The sequence below is a fragment of the Nothoprocta perdicaria genome, unplaced genomic scaffold, assembly GCF_003342845.1.
Source record: "Nothoprocta perdicaria isolate Ctin4 unplaced genomic scaffold, notPer1 scaffold_203, whole genome shotgun sequence".
NCBI classification, from domain to species: domain Eukaryota; kingdom Metazoa; phylum Chordata; class Aves; order Tinamiformes; family Tinamidae; genus Nothoprocta; species Nothoprocta perdicaria.
Window position 1 is genome coordinate 370,162 of NW_020455239.1, and position 17,466 is coordinate 387,627.

General features: G+C 41.5%; 1 protein-coding gene across 1 annotated transcript in view; it reads left to right on the forward strand.

Annotated features, from left to right (window-relative positions):
• The first annotated feature begins 233 nt into the window (after positions 1–233).
• The window catches only part of GALNT13 (polypeptide N-acetylgalactosaminyltransferase 13), a 70,888-nt gene continuing 53,655 nt past the window's right edge, over positions 234–17,466 (forward strand). The window contains exons 1-2 of the mRNA XM_026038162.1: positions 234–321; positions 704–937. Coding sequence (XP_025893947.1) covers positions 796–937 — 142 coding nt within the window. The 5' untranslated portion in view covers positions 234–321; positions 704–795. The remainder of the gene's footprint in view (positions 322–703; positions 938–17,466) is intronic.

A 17,466-nucleotide genomic window follows, 5' to 3' on the forward strand; every position in this document is an offset into this window, starting at 1 on the left:
GGAGTGAGGTAGCTGGGAAAGACCAGGTTTTGCCAGTCTTAATACTGTTGGTTTGAGAAGTGAAGACCTTTTCTGAGCTGGAATAGAAAATAGTGCTTAGAAATTTAYGTTTAATTAACATAGGTAGATGTGGATAAAACATGAGAACTTCCTTAATTAAAAGAAACTTTTTTTGTGTCTTAGAAAATACAGTCATGTTGTAATATTTTTTTTCTTTTATTTTAGGTATTGGGAAAGTCATYGTGCAGTTCAGTGTTAAGACCCTGCTTTGCAAAGGGGCAGCAGAAAGCCCTGCCTTGACGTGGGATGCACTTTATACAGGTAGGTGCAGGGGGTCTGAATGCAGCCGTGTATTCAGGAGTGGGAGCTGGGAGGCTGCGGGGACTTGAAGAGTTTTACACTTGGCTTCTCTTGACCAGATGTGCTGCTGCTGGCCAGGTGCATGGATGTCCGCAGTGCTCCTTTGCGGGCGTGTTTGGGGTGGCAGAGGGCATTCAAAAATGCAGGATGACATTTCTCCSTAAGATAAAATCTGTGCTTTTACTGTTCAGAGGACATCCTGGAACAGTGGATTGGCAAACAAAAGTATCCATACATATGGAAAGGAACAAATAATTGAGATACATCAACACTGCACTTTATGCATTTTTGTTCAAACTTTGTATACTTGTTAGCTGATCTGGACTCTTTTTAATAATTGCAGGGGGATGCTTGTCCCTGCTCCCATGCTGGATTCTAACCGTGCGAGCTCAATACGTCTTTCCTCAGCTCGTGAGCTAGAAACGAAGTAAAGCAATGAGGAGATTTGTTTACTGCAAGGTGGTTCTGGCCACTTCTCTCCTGTGGGTGCTTGTGGACGTCTTTTTACTCCTGTACTTCAGTGAATGTAATAAATGTGATGACAAGAAAGAGAGGTCTCTGCTGCCGGCTCTAAGGGGTAAGTGCCACGTTTAATCTTTGAAGGCCAAAGTCTTGTTGGAAGCATTTGACCTCATATGTTTTTCTGTACTTTCTGAATCATTTTTCTGATTCAAACAGACAAAATACTGGAACCTGAAATACTTTTTTTTTCTCTCTCTCTATTGTTGTATTTTAGTGGTTTCTGAATTAATTTCAGAAGTTTAGTTATCTTGGGGCTTGACCTTTGCTGTAAGAAGATCTGAGTTTTGCATGTGTACTGTCGGTAGAACTGATAGAGCTTTCTGATGTGTGGAACAGAAAACCAAAGGAATGAAATAAAAGCATGCCTTTTTTTTTTTTGTTCCTTAAACAAATGTCATTCTGCTTACCATTGACACTCTATTTTTATTTTTTTTAAACTTTTGTGGAAGTTATTTAATTGGAAGCACTCTTAAACTCTTAACTCTTGCTGAGTGAAAACTTCTTAAAGCTACTGTGACTCCTTCTGCCCTATGAAAACATGAGGATAAAGTCTCAAATGCAGATGGAGCAGAGAGGCTTGTCTCACTCCCGATATTTTTAGCACTGTAATTTACTACAGGGAGCCTTCATGGAAAGGGAACCTTGACAGAAGCAACTCGTCTTCATCCTGTAATGGTAAATTTGCAGGGCAGACATTCACAGGGCAGATGGCGTGCCAAAAAGAACAAAAAACAAAAGAAATGACATAATCTCTGATTAGGACTTGTAATAAACTTGATAGTAACCTATGGAAGCTAAAATTGATTCCTGAATACAGTTCAGATTATCAACCTGTGGAAAATCCCACTGGGAAGGAGGAAAAAAATCTTGTGAAATGAGTATGGGGGGTGTTTTATCTTTTCTTTGTGCTGTAAATTAATGTCTTATCCTTCAGGAGTTCAGGTGAAGCATATGGAAGAGGAGGGTAATTTGAATCTCTAAGAGGATTGAAACAAGGCTAATTACAATTAGTGGAACTGCTCTTGTAATGCACTTAGTGTTGGCAATAGACAAAAGGTGTGTCTGAGTATACCGCTCTTATCATAAATGCATAGACTATATATAGTATAAAGTGTATGTGTGTAAGGGCTTTAAAAATGTAAGGGCTTTAAAAAGCCCTTATAACCACAGATCCATGGCTTYGACAGCAGATTAAATCATTGCTATCCTTCCAAAAAGTTTTGGGGATATGGGTTCATAGCTGTAATAAATAATTTCACAGTATTTTCGTTTCACAGTATTTTCATTTCAAGGTATTTGTCATGCAGCAGTCAGCAAAATGTCAGGAAGACAGGACTTTCACCTTCCAAACGTGCACATGGCTGAGCAATGTAAATCCTCACTTGTTACTGTTCTAATGCATTTCCAAAACATTATGGTATTGTTTATTTTCCCTGTTTTTCTGTATAATAGAAATATTGTATTTACAAATAGATAATAGATATTAATAAATATTAGAATCTGGCATATTATGAATAAAACGAAAAAAATTTATGTCAGCTGGTCAGCTGCAGAAAAGTGATCATAGATTTTTTTTTTAAGTATGGTCTGCTTTTTTGATGATTTGTAGTAAAAAAATATAATTTAAAAAAAATGTAGTAAAAACAATATAAAATATTAGACTAAGAAATTTTATCTGAACCTTAACATCAGTTTCTTTACGTTGATCTAGATTTAAAAAAAGATTAATATTCTTCCCCACTCCAGTCTTATTTCTTTCTGGAAAACATCTAGAACTGACAAGTATGAGTTTGACTTTTTGATCCTTGTCTAGCCTTGAAAATAAGCAAAATATTTTCTAATTGTGGACTCTTATTTTGAATTATACTGCATTTGGCTACTTGGGTTTTTTTAAATATTCAGTTCATTAACACAGAACATGGAATGCAGAATTTCTGTGCAGAAATCGTATTTTCACTAGGACTTCAGCATGTAGAAGCTGTTTGCCCTCAGTTTTGAGAAGGAAGCTGTCTTGAATAAATAATTTTATTTCTACTGGAAGGCCTGGTAAATGCTGTACTAATGTTGCTACCATGCATATTTTACTGCTATCCCAGAAAAATTATTGATTGTAAAATGGTTTGCAAAGTTTTTAAAGTGATATTTAGTATGTGAGGACACTGACACAGTTTTATTGGAAATTTATTAGGCTTTTCCTTTTGCGAGATAACTGAAATTAYAGTAAGAGCACACCGAGAAAAAATAGTTTGCTTATTTTATCCTCATCTTTTTGACCAACTTAAAATGTTGGAACAACATTTTAATATACAGAACTTGTACAAGTAATTGCAGTAAAACTTTTTTTTYCCTTATTGGTAGTCATAATTAAAGATTGAGAAACCCTGTTTGAAGCTTGTGGGGTTTTGTTTTAGTATATCTATACACTTGAAGTAATAGTACAATAATGTATACAGTAATTTCTTTATAAATGCGTTATATTCCTGTCCATTAAATTCRTAGGAATTTTGTCTTGCAAGTTCATTTGTTCAAAGACCTAATTTTTTTTTTTTGCTGGAATAGAGGGTGATATTTATTACTGGGTCAACATGCATTTTTTGAAATAAAAAAATCCCAAATACCGTAATCATCTGATCTGTTATGGATGTCCAGCAAGAATCTTCATCCAGTTCTGCCGAAACTCGGTGTTCTGGTGGAGCAATTAGAAATGTTTKCTTAAACTTCTGTGTGCCCCTATAGAGCAGACTGCTAAAACCTCCTTGCRGTATGTGCCACAAGTTGTTGGACATAACATATTGTGGTGTTTTGGGTTTCTTTTTTTGTAAACATTAAGTGCTCTCACTTACGTAGTGTATTTGTCAGTCTGTGAATACCTCTGAGCAATGAAGATTTCTAAGTATAAAATACAACATAAATGGAATATTTCCGCAAAAATATCAAAATGGTACAACAGAATAAATACACTAATAGARATTTAAAGGGGACAGAAACCTAATATTTAAATCGTTTGTTCCATTACCCTGATCATTAAGTGGAGGGGGAAGATTTGAGCTTGTGTGGCTTTGTGTTTGGACATAGGAGGTCACCTTTGCATGTCCTTTTAGTCCCAGGACCCATTGCCTTGTAAAGGGTTCGTAGAGGGAAGCGTGCAGTGATGCTGAAACGTAAGTGGTGATGGCTCGCGGAAGGAGACACAGCTTGGTGCCGAGCACGGGAGCTGCTGTTGGGAGCTGGTGCTGTGCTGGGTTGGCGWTACTGCCGAACAACTCGCAAGCGAGATGCTGACCAGCCCCAGCTGGCGTTCAGGCCAGTCGTCTTTATTGCATCTCCCTTGGTACCCCTGGTGAAAGAAAAACGTGGACTTCTTGAAGTTATTTCCTGCTTAAGGAGCAGGTTGATACTGGACAGCCATTCAGCAGCRGCTCTGCAGCAGGACCTCGTGGAGGAGCTGCAAAAATACTACCCCAGCAGGCCAGGAGTTTGGCTTTCTGTTAGCACCATGCCCACAGCCCAGGTTGCCTTGTTTTGACTGTTGCTCTCTGCTAATGCAGAATAATGCATTCGGTAATGCTGCTGGTGTTGCTTGCTTTTTTTTTTTTTTTCTCCTCTTCTGTTTTCTTCCTTTTCCCCTTAAGTGAGATAGCAGATACATGCTGACCAGTGTTGTTCTTACATGGTGCATTTTATGGAGGATGAATCAGTTAGGAATTTTTCTGGCCAGCCCAAACCCATAGAAACACACAAACAAAACAACCAAATAACATTTAAGTTTGCTTACCTTGTAGGGGTAGCCTTCAGTGCTAGCCTTGATGAGGATGCTGCTGTAAGTATTTATTAAGAATGACTCTGCTGCTTTGAGAAGTTGGTTCTTGGGGCCTCTGAGGGCGGTCTTACTTAGTACTGAGATTAAATAGGTGAAATAATAGAGATAAATGAAGAGATAGCTGGCCCAAGGAAGGGATTGCAAATACATTTTTTTAAATGCTTTGAACTAATCAAATCCAATCTGTTATTCCTAGCAGATGATTCTCCTGGAACATACAAAATATGCAGCTGACTGGTCCGAAGGCTTTCAGGTCTGTTTGAGGACATAGTCTTATTTATACTTAAAACAAAACTCCTGTCCTGACAGTCTAAAAGTCAGTTCACTCTGCAAGATGTGCTCACAACCAAGGAGATGCTGCTTAAAGCACATTGGAGCATTAGCATCCAAGTTAAATCACAGCATTCAAAGAGATCTCAAAAAGAAGATACGAGTAAAAAGTGGAGCTTTGCTCCTTTTATCTCAAAAGTGGCTTGATCTTCCTCTTCACTGTTGCCTATGTCTGCCTGTTATTGAACATAACAGAGGCAACGAAGAGCGAGCTATGAGGGTTATGAATACTTTCTTAGTAACTCCGAGTCTTGTTCCCGATGCCATTTAAATTTAATTGGCTCAGAGCACACCAAAGTCCAAACACAGCCTCTTTTGCACAGAGATTTAGTGCATAATCTTAGGAAGTGGAGCGCAGGGTTTAGCATCTTGAAACAACTTCATGAGTGGTGCGAGTTACTGAGGTCGTGGTGCCCGGTAAGGACGCCGCAGGTGACCTGTTACGGTCCTCACAGCGGTGCCACCAAGACCACGTTTAAAAACCTGCTGAGACCCCTCAGCATCAGGAGGCAGTTTAACAGCCTGGCATCTTCTCAGGTAGATTTTGATTTCATTTTCCACAAGTTAGGTTTTCACAGCTAGTCTAAGAGGGCCCTTCTCCCCAGCTACGTCAGGAGAATCTTTAGGGTTTTGTGCCTGGGGTGGTCACTGCGAGAGGGGCAATGTTCACCCTCATCTGGGAGTCGTGGTGGCAGAGAGGCTCATCCTGGAGTCAGAAAGCTCTAGGGAAGTTGCTTTTTTCCCCCCTTGATTCATGATTAAAGGATTTGAAATGATGTTTCTCTGCAGTGGAGTTTTGTTCTAACTTTAGTTTCAGATTCAGAATTCTGAGTTAAATTTGGTATTTTCAGATTTAAAAGCTGTCTCTGTAGGCAGCTCTTGATGGGCAGTTTCCTGCCCAGACTGAGTAAGAAAATGTGGTGAACATGGGGAAATGAAGATGAGGAGCATCTGTATTGAATGAAGCCGTAATTGTGAAGCAAAGTGAATTCTTAACATATGAGTGCATATAACTGAGATGAAATTGTAATTTTTGAATGCTTGTCTTTGCAGGATAAATGATGCTTTTAATGTAGCTTTAGAACGTTGAATATACGCTTTAGTTTTTTATAAAGCAGTGACAAATCTTTAATATTATGACTCTGGTACCTAATACATTATGCAGATATATTTTTGTTTCAGTATTAACTACATCTTAAGTAGTACAAAAAAAAGGGGATTTGTTGTAAAGCTGTTAGAAATTATTAAAATGTTGTTTTGGGGGAAAAAAAGAAGAAAATTAATTTATTCAAATGTTATAACAAATTACTGCTCTTGAAGAGAAAATGGCTGTATTGTGATCTTGTAAAGCGCGTGAAGGAGGCATTTGGAAGCTGCAATAAAAGTTTGGGGTTATGACCAAGTTTAGAAAATCAGATATTCATTTCAGTAGTTTCCATAGAAACACATTTGCTTGTCAGGTTACTGTGTGCATGAGACTGTCTGCAGTAGCAATGGTAGCAGATACTTTTAATAGCATAGCATAAAGATTTAATAATAGTTGGATCAATATGTACATTACACTGAAATCTGGTCACAAACYTGCAGACAAATAAAATGTCAAGTGTTGATTTGACTACTGTGACAACACAAAGTTTATTTGTAGGTTTTTTTTTTAATCACACAGTTCAAGAAAATACCTTTCTGAGTGCACGCTTCAGCAGAAACACACACAGCAGCAAAAGGCTGCGTTCCTGGGGGATGTGGTGCTTACTGGTTTTTATAGACTGCTTCCAGATGATGATGTGCTCTCCAACACACTGTGAATCCCATCTTAGGATGAACGGAGGGATACTTTGTAGTGTAAGGATTTGTTTCTCTAAAGTATTTARTTATTTTAAATACCATAAATGGATTCAAGCTTGGTTTACAGTAAATACTGAAATATTGAAGATGTCAGGAGCACTCTTCACCTATGGTAGCTGACAGAAAAATGACATGTTCATGATGTAGTTGCAAATGTGTTCTCTCTTGCTGCCCCAAAGTTGGATGACTCTAGTGTACTTGTAACAGGACTCTGCTTAAAAGCTGTGTGGAAATTTACAGCTTGCTCTCCTCAGTTTTGATTATTTTTTTGACCTGTGGTGTTTTTTTTTTTTTCTGATACCTTAAGAGTTTGTATGGGTTATTTTTATTCTTTTGGTTGATGCTTCCTAAGTCAGTGTGAAAAGACTGCATGGGGAGAGGTGTACCTTGTGTCCTAAAGATGTGAATGGAGAGCTTTTTTAATGTTCAGCAAATGCATCATGAGACTACTTGAAATTATTACTGGAGATTATTTTCAGACTCTGGCTTTTCTTTTTGCAAAGCACATGTCAGACTCAGACCTACCCACCTGCAGAGTTTTTCGACAATCAATCTCTTAGTTGTCGTAAAACTAGTTTCTCCCAGAGAGTATTCGTAAGAACCATGTATACTTCTAGCATTGGAAGTTTTGATAATGGATATTGCCTAAAAGTTATGTCTCCTCTTGGGTTATTTTGGCTCGTGAGTCGTAGGAACATTTTAAGAAATAGAATAAAATGTTAGAGAAATCTGAATCGCTGAGCAAGTGCTCAGGGTGATAAGGTGATGTGATGCATCGTGCTAGGTTGGCACGTGTTGCAATTTTTCTATTTTGCAAAGTGTGGCTAGTGTTTTTATCTTGGCTTTAAGTCACTGCTTTTATGACTGAATTTTACAGAGTTTTGGGGAAGATTTCAAAAGAAATAGTAATCAGATTTATCATCATAGTTGATTTTGATATTTGTTTCTTAGTGCAGTATGGAATTTAATAATGTGAACTGTTGATGTTGACCACAACAATGCCATGGTTGTTTGTGTATCTGAATGCCGTGCTGGGACTCTCCTTTCAGCAGAGGTCTCGTGGAGCGTTCGTGTCTGCTGTAATGGGAGTTCTTAGCTATAGACACTCTCCAGGGCCTTGATTGCCCAATGCAAAGGGAGAATGTGTTTGCATAATAATGACTAAAGAATTAGAGTGAAATTTATTCCAATGTCGTCCTCCTCGTCCTTGGGAACCTATTCTGGTTTAAAGAAGAAAAAAGCCTCTTGCTATCCTGTTGACATGCTGAAAAACGTGATAATAAGAATAACATCTGCTCTTTTGTGTCCTTTGTGAGACACCAACCGCTGGAAGCAGAAAGGTGCCACTTGCCGTGGAGGTCTGGCTGCAGAAGCCCTCCAGGTTCATGAGCAAGGAGCTTGCAGGCACTCCCAGGTTAGGCCCTAGGGAGCAGTTCTGCAGCAGCGTGGTGTGAGCTTTGGCTCCTCTGCATTGAGCTTTATTCCACATAATTAAAAGCTTGACTCAGTAATTAAAAGCTGCTGACTAGCTCATCTGAGCATCTGTAAAATTTACTGTTAAGTCTTGCATATTGATCTTTTCCTAATTGCACCTTTAGTGTTATCTGGGACTTTTCTTTAATTAGATCATGCCTTAAATATAGGCAGTGTTTTTTATTTATTTATTTATTTATTTATTTATTTTTTATGTGTAACATCAAAGTAATCTTTGTGCATTATGTTGTATGGATTTACTCTTAGGATTCTATTAAAATTAAAAGTCAATTTGAAATATTTAGTTATGTGCTCCCATAATCCTGAGTTTATCTGCCCAGTGTCTTCTCCCTTTCTTTTTGAAAATTCTTCGCCCTTTCCATAAGAGAGGATTTTGTTTCAGCAGGTTGTGTTGGCCTGATTTTGTACCTGGCCCGGTTCCTCATCTCCAAATATACTTAAATATCTGAAGAGCCTCCGTATCTGCCTTATGCCCGTGCCCAGCTTGCTGCCTGCATCGAATCCTGTCGTGTGGTATCAGTTGTGCCTAAAATAGCTCTTCCTTCCATGAGCCGCTCTTAATTACACACATGCACAACATCGATGGTAGTGCTCGAAACGGAGCCATCTGGGCAAAGTAAAGGGAAGTGACAACCCAGGGCATGTTTGAGACCTTTGGAGGAGCCTCTCCGTGCCTTGGATATGCTTTCTGTTCGCGTGCAAAGTAGTGGCCTCTGATCTTTGTGTCTCGGGTCCTGCTGTCCCTAATCCCCACAGCGGAGACCTGGGCAGTCTGTCCCGAGGTCCCCCCTTTATCACAGGCTCACAGGGAGACTTGCAAAAATTTCACCTAGAAAATAAACCTTCTAAGGGAAGTTAAAATACGAATTTGGTGGATAAGTGTTTTCTTCAACATACAAACGAAGAAATGTAATTCACTTGTTCAGTAAAACTTTTTTTCTAGGCTAGAAATAAGAATAATGTTGTTCTCTAATTCCCAACTATATTTGCTCTTTTTAAATAAGGCTTGCTTTCTTATTTTGTACTGCATATAACGCTGGCGCTATATTAACAGGTTGCAGTGCATTGTATACATTCGCTTATGTAAGAAGGTCCATGCTGTAGTATTTTATTTCTCTCTCAYATGAAACAAGAAAGCTCAGAAAGGTGCTCATGTGGTGGCTGCAGTTGGTGGTTACACATTCCTTGGGAAAAAATGCAGCCTGTTTTGTTGTTGTTTGGTTGGGTTTTTTYCCCTCAGTGATTTCCATTGTGTGCTTGAAAACCTCTGTAGTGAAGACAATATCAGACTARTTTTGTGTTTATTGTTTTTGAATGAATAATAAGTAATGATTTCTTTTTCCTTTCCCTCCTTTCCCAGTTTTGGACAAAATAGGCTGGTTTTGCACTGTGGATCTAAGCTTGTCTAGCTTTTCTTAGAGCAAACTCCCCATCTTGGCCCTGTCGCATATTATAGCGATTCCTTGGGAACTTATTAGATGAAATAGGAGTTTGCCAGCATAATACAGGCGTGTTCTTGAGCTTTGTTCAAGTTGAAATCCTGCACTATTTAGAGCATTAGGCCATTAATCCTGCAGTCCGTGCTTTAGGGATCAGTCCTGGTAAATCCAGAATCCTGTTTGGGCCCAAGTGGAATTAGGAGGGTTGCAAAGACTCTGCGTGTGCCGGAGAGCACGTTGGTTTGAGCAGCCCCGTCCCGGGGAGCGCGTGCGGATCCCTTGGCGCCTGTTCCTTTCCCTTTTATTCTCTCATTTTCTGCCTTTTATTACTCTGTCTTTTCTTTAGTCAGCTCAGCTCTTTTAATTAAATGTGCTAAATCATGCCTTGTGGAAAATAAATAAAATACTGTTAATGGCTGTTTTGCTCTGTGTGCTTGTGTGTGTTGAACTGTCTGGGAGATGAACGTACAGGTAGGAAGTATTTAGAATATTTATGAGCAGCAGGGATTGCTTCTCAGAACGTATTTAAAGAGTGTAATGAAGTAAATTAACCCAGTTTATTACAGCGCCTGGCATGTCTTTGTGCAGTGATTTTAAATGCTGCAGGAGAGGTTGCTTTCTCTATAATATTGCTTTCTCGATAACAAATTTTCAGTGCACAAAATTTAAAAATCTTTGGGATGTTTCATTACAGTCTTGCATTTTCAGTCCAGTTATTTATCCCATGCTTTAATTTTACCTCAGCACTTTCACCCACGTAGCCTTTTAATCTAAGGCCTTCAAGTTGTTGGTAATTCRTCTTTTCTGGAATACCACAAGGGGGAATTGTGCTTTGTCCATGCTAGTCTAGGCTAGCTAGGCTGGGCCTGAGGATTGGCTCAAGGACTGTGCAAAGGGTCTTGGCCTCATTGTTAAGCAAACAATACATGGGGAGGTCAGCAAAAATACGTGTGGACAGTGGCCAGCAGCATGTGGGTTTCCATAATATGAAATACCCTGTGATTATTCTGGCGAATACAGCTCTTAGTATCCTAAGTGATTCCATGGAGAGCATTCTGCACTCCGAATTGTGTGGGATTGCAGGAGCAATGTTCCTTGTGTGATGTTGGTGCCCAAAAGCTGAGTAAAAGTTTAATCTTTCTTCCTTAAGTGGTAACAAAGCCATTTGTAATGAAGKAGTTTGCTGTTGTTTCATGGTTTGGGAACAATTTAACCGTGCTAAATTCTCTTATTTTAGGCTTTACATGGAGGGAATTTGCCTTGTTTGCCACACCGTTGGAAATAGTAAGTTTAAACTCACAGTTTTGGGACCTCAGTGCTAACAGGTTCAGCAGTCAGTACTGCTTTTGATGGTCTTAAAAATTTAACCGCATCAGATTACCTTTTTTTTTTTTTTTTTTTTTTAATTTGAAAATGAGATAATTTGCTCCCTTATTTTGCTCCTCTACTGGAAGGAAGAATAGGCGAGGGGAGCGTTCGTGGCCTGCAGAGCGGGCGCTCCATGGTGCTGTGAAGCACCTTTCGGGAGGTGCCAAGAGGCTGCTCGCGGATGTCTTTATAGAGGAGAAAGGTAAAAATAGCTGCCTTGGAGCAGCAGCCGTGAAGGGAGAGGTTTCTACTTGCTGTTTGTTTATTTTTGCCTTTGTTTTGACTCCTCGAAAGCCCATTTCTGTTTTGCAGGCTAAAGATTTGCATTGCTGATAAACATTTCACTTAAACATTTCTTTTAATTTCCTCAAGGATACTGTAATTAAGGTCATTCATTATTTATGCATAATCCTCAGCGTAGATTACTTCAGTCCTTCTGTACAGCATGACAATGAAATTGCATGGATGCTCTGTAAAAGGCATTTATATCTGCTGTATTTTACACTGTGCTGAAACCTAGMCCTTGCGCGGGTCGTGCCGCCGCGGAGCTTGGACGTGGGCTCTAGCTGGGTGCCCTGCCAGGGCCCTGATGCTAATCCCGTAATTAATGCCTCGTTAGGGAGGGCTGCTGGCGGCCGCGCGCCTCCTGTGACCATTGCGTGCAGGGGCAGGCGAGCGCGGCTGCTCCCTGGCGTTACACACACAAACACACATTATTTATATATCCATATAGGAAGAATGAAGATCCGACTTGTGTATGTTACCTGATGCATATCATCTGATGTTCACCTGATCTACGTCATCGGATGTGTGCCTATGTCACCTGTCAGATATGCATTAYCTGGTGTGTGCACCATATACATTATTTGGTGTGTGCAAAGAAAGACATTAAACTGTAATTCCCTCCCGCAGAGGGCTCAGGGCGGTGGGCGCCTGGGGCCAAAGCAGGCCGGGAAGCGGGGTGTCCTTTGCGGGTCCGGGCAGCGGGATTTGCCACCGGACATGCGGGGCGTTGCGGGAAGAGCAGCTCCAGCCTCCGCAGCACCTCCCAGGAGCTGCGGTTCCACCCGCAGCACCTTGTGCCTCGCTGGCACCCAGGCACCTTGCAGACCCCTGGACGCGTAACGGCAAACGTGACTTCTGGACGTACTGGCGAGTAGTACAGGAATGTCCTTCTTAGATTGTTTTCCRCAGTGGCTTTGAGTGCTTTTTGAAATGCGCTGTGTGGAAGGGTAAGTTCTCGAGCTCGCTGCTGAGGTGAAGACATTYCCGAGTCACGGCTTCAGCTCGGGGGAATTGGGCCCTGGGATAGGTTTTGTGGTTTCCGATTCAGGAATCTTAGGAAGGGGAAATGATGTAAGGAAAGGGGAAAGAAGTAAAAATTGGTCTGCCCGGTCAGCTCGGGACCACTGAATCACACAGAATCCCAGAATGGTTGAATTGGAAGGGACATGTAGAGATCACCTGGTTCAACCTCCCTGCTCCAGCAGGGACCCAATCAAGGTATGTTTAAAAAAAAGAAAAAAAGAAAAGAAAATAACAACAACAATAATAAAACAACCACCAAATCCACCAACTTCTTCAGGAGCTTCCTGCAGCGCTCTGGCCTTTTCCTTAAGGAAGGGCAGTATCCATCCATTGCACGTATGGCTGCGATTCTGAAGGACTGGGTGACCCTTTCAGTTTGGTGTTCTGGTACTTGATGTTATGGGTAGAAAATTTGGTGAACTCCCGAGAACTTGTTTAACTTGTTTAGTGCCGGGCAGCCCCGTGCCCCGGGTAGCGCCGCGGGAACTGCCGCGGACGTCTCCTTGGGAAGTTCTCCTGGATATCACACGCTTGGCCAGTAGTTTTTCCCTTACGTTGAAAAATGTTTGTTCTTAGAGGAGGTTTTTTCCCCTGAACACAAGCAGTGGTTTTAGCTGCTGTATTTTAAGTCACCCGTTGCTTATTTTAGCTTGGGGACTTCATGTATTTCGATTTATGTTAGAATTCTGATAATTTTTAGACCCTATATGGTGTGCTACCCTGTTGGTGATGTGAACACACCCATTGATTTAGGTAATACTTTAGAAAATTTGCAATTTTTGTCTGTTGCAGTTGCATATAACTGCTGAAACACACAGAAGATGTCAAACTCTCCCCAAACCTCCTCAAGAAGAATAAAGGTATTTATGCATCCTCTAAATGCAGATTGCCTATTTTCCTGAACAATTTCATGCTGAGCTGGAAACAGATTCTACTGAATTTTAAAAGTGCATGCTTAAGACATAATTAACTGGGTTTGTACAGGAATTTATTCTTCTTTGTTTTTCCCACACCTGGATGCACAGTTTCCTTGGGCTTTGTAACCACTTGGCTGAGGTTTGGCCTAAATGACATCCATCCCACCCTGGCCTGGGGCGGGGGGGAATGGGAAGGGAGAGGGTAAATCTGCCTGTTTTCCATTTAGGACGTGGTTCTGCTCTTTGTTTTTAGCCTCAGAAAAGGGTGCATTACGTTGTGTTCCCAAATGTTAATCTAGATCTGTTTGAAGACTAAAAAATGACTGTACAAATATAAGGCGTAATTTCATGCTTAGCTTGTTTCAGTGCAGTGCTGGAAGTTATTTTGCCTGTAATATAGAAATAGAGAATGTTTTTTATTAAAAAAGATGGTGCTCATCTGATACAGAAATATGAAAAAACTTCCTTGTTCATGAGAAAGGAGTATTTTTCTCTTCCAAAAAATGGTCATCTGTTAAACTGAAGCGAGAAGCTCTAGAGCCCTGAGCAGACATCTTCCAAGCCGCCCTCATTCAGCCACTTTGGTGGGAAATGTTAAATTTCCATTCTTGCAGAAATAGCCAAGGAGGAGAGAAGAAAACCCGGCGTTCAGGAGTGGTTTAGTGCAGGGGGTAGCGGTGCTGAAGTGGCGGAGCAGAGCCCGGCAGCCGTGGCCCTGCTGCCTTGTCACCTGCCTGCACCTTTTTAATTACTCCATCGATCCAGAATCACCAGCAGCATGTAAAGCAGAACAGTTGGCCTTTTGCTATAAAAAAGGGGAATAAACCAAGGAGAAAACAATTAGGTAAGCCTGGTCTCTCATGGCAAGGTTTTCTTCTTTGTCGCAGCCTTTCCTCGCGGCCATATGGCTTTGCTGCGGCATTGGCAGCAGAAATACTGGTCGTGAATGAACTGAGATTAGAAAATTAACTAAATTAAGCTTAAATTACAAAATGAAGTTGGACCAGGAAAATTAGAATGCTGCTGCCTCTCCGTGCCCTGCTGGTGCTACCTTCCCCCCGAGGAAGAGGAGGGCAGCCTGTCGAGTAGCTTTACAGTGATATGAATGCCCTCGTCCTATCCGTAACTTGGTGCAATGAGTTTGTCTGTTCTGTAGGATGGATTGAGCGCGGTTTCCACAGGGACATTTCATATATTGCAGGAGCTGGGAGGTGAGATTGCACTGGAGAAGAAGGGGAAAAAATGTATAGGTTGAGATAAGGGATAGCAACAAGTCARATATTGCACAAACTAGTTATATGAATAATCTTTTATTTCACAGTTCTGTTTTTCTGCTGGAATATGTTGCAGACTGGAAGACAATAGTTATAAGATTATAGATATCCTAATTGTAATTGGAGCTGGTTCTCTTACAGTTCTTCTGTTGTTTGTTGCTCAAGCAAGCTTCTTTCTTGGTGTTTGCATTTAAATGAGACATTTTTATACATTTGTAGGTATGTATTATGCAGTTGCACTATTTTCTCTTCTGGGAACATATCTAAGGGATGATTATATTCCTTAACAAACTAAGTTTCAATATAAACCACAGAAAAATATTGAATATATATGTCTGTGTTAGGAGTGTATTGTCGATGGCAAAGTAGTTTTTATTGGATTTTTGTGTTTAATGAGTTTTGATTCAAATAGACAGATGTGCCTATAAAGTGCAGGTTTATTGTGCAGTTAGCTTTTTCTGAAGCCAGTGTCGTGTCGATTGTCCCTGGTGTCCTGTCCGTTGCCATGAGCCCTGCTGAATTCGTCTGGGCAAGTGGTGCTGCCTTTTCATTCTCCCAACAGTTCCAGGTGCGTGAAGTGCTTTGACCGAGGCAGTGTTTGCAGGTAATGTGCAGCGTCCTGGGAGACCCACTGGGTTTGTGTGTGGAAGAACGTGGGGCTCCGTTGTGTTGTGTGGGGATTGCCACCGGGACCCGAGGAGCCAAGCGGGGCGTCTGGCTCGGGGCAGCCCAGGTGGGTGGGATCCGGTAACAGAAACGGTTCTTGAGAGCATTCCTGATGCACTAGAAAAGCAAAAACTGCATTTTAAATCCCTTTCCATKTTTTCTCTTGAGGTGTGTATGGGAATAGTGACTTGCACCCGTAAATTGGACAGAGAGATTGTTAAAATAGGCATTTTTTWAAAGCCTGACTCTTCCCCTTACTAYAGGCTAAGATTGCCTCTACTGCAGGCATTATTTATGTGCTGCTGAGTATAGGTTAGTGTATATACATACATGTTTGGGAAACAAAGGGAGGACTATATTTTCTTACTAAGTAACAGCTGGAGCTCTTCTCCAGCAGCTGAAGAATGGGCTGGATTCCGCTTGCCGTGTCCTGGGAAGTGGGAAGGAGCACAGGGTTGGCGGAGCTGGGAGCGCCAGGGACACTGTCCCCGGTGCCGGGGCCTTCAGCCGCTTGCTCGGACTGGGCACCAAACGTTAACCAGGGGGTTGACGTGCCCAGACATTAACCAGGGGGTTGACGTGCCCCGACATTAACCAGGGGGTTGACGTGCCCAGACATTAACCAGGCGGTTCATGTGAGGCAGCTGCCTGGGAAATGAAGCAAGTCGCTGTGTTTGCTCGCAGAGTTAATTCAGGCTACAGTTTCTGTGGCCAAAGGCTTCGCCCGCTTAAGCATTAAAAGGCAGGAGGAGAACAGTATCGATACATTTTTTCCTGTAGCATTTAAGCTGGTATAAAAACATTTGGTCAATACTTGCAGATTCAGTCATCAGCTCTCAAAGACACGTTCTTGATGGGTGAGATCCATTTTTAATTTACTCTGGAACGTTTTCTCCGGATGGATCAGTGCCATCACAGAGCTGGTGCCTGGCCTTGCAAAACCCGCCGTGCGGGTCCCGGGCAGCGATCCCTGCCCTGCGTGGGCCCTCGGAGGCCGCCCGACACAGCTCCTATACGAGTGGATTCTGGTTCCAACCAGAATCCAACAGTCTGGCAGACTGTTGGTGCTCAGCCCCGCGGAAAGCAGTGAGGCGTCAGGATGAGGAAAGGTGTTGGCACACACTCGTAAAAGACAGAGGCAATACTGCTCTGCATTGAGAAGGGACTCTGTCTGCAGGTAGGTGCACCAGCTGGGATTCATGTTGGGGACGCTGCTCCGAGGGACTTCCAGAAGGACATGAGGTGGGGACCGTCACCTGCTGTTTTGGGTAGTATCTTATTTTTAGTGGTTTACATCAAGTCCTTCTGTGTGTCCCTTGGAGAAGACTGGTTTGCTATGAATAAATTAAGATTTGAATGGAGTGATATGACTAGTTTATTTCCTTACTCCGTTTCGGAGGAACGGAACCCCTGCAGTTGGGCAGATGGGCAGCCTCAGTGCGCTGTCTCTGTTAAAGGGTAGTGAAGAACCTTGTACAGGGAAYTGGTGTTTTCTGCACCCCAGAACCTGGGCGCTGAATAAACAGTGCTAATGGAGAGCAACTCAAGAAATAATAGAAGAAATAAAGAAATAATAAAAAGGCTGTTTTTTCTGAAATCAGGGTGTACTTTGGATGATGTACATGCTATTTTAGAGAAGGGGCATAGACTATAATCACCAAAGGTTTGAGCAAGAACTGGTGTGTTAAATTTGCGTTAATACATCTGCCTTTGGGGGATGTGCTTGACTTGAGTTCAGGTAYAAGCTTAAATTTTCCCTGTGTTCTCCTTCAAGGGACTTTCTTGTTTCATCTCATACTGCTGATTTCTCCCAGTTAAATGTCTGTTGTTTTTGTGCATCATCAGTATATGGCATTGACTTATCCTTGTTTGTCTTTTACTATAGAGACTGCACACTTGGCAAGCAATTGGCAAGATAGGAAATTATGGATAAACTCAAATTATTGGATTACTCAATGGTGGGATGTGTTACTGCGATGAAGAGGATAGTGCAGCCCTTTGTGTCCCTAGACAGCTTTCCCTAACAGGATTAAGATGTGTGCATGGCCAGAAAGCTGATGTTTAATTCCTGCTGCATAGAATAAAACCTGCAGAATTTAATGCCAGAAAGTTTGGGGGGGGGG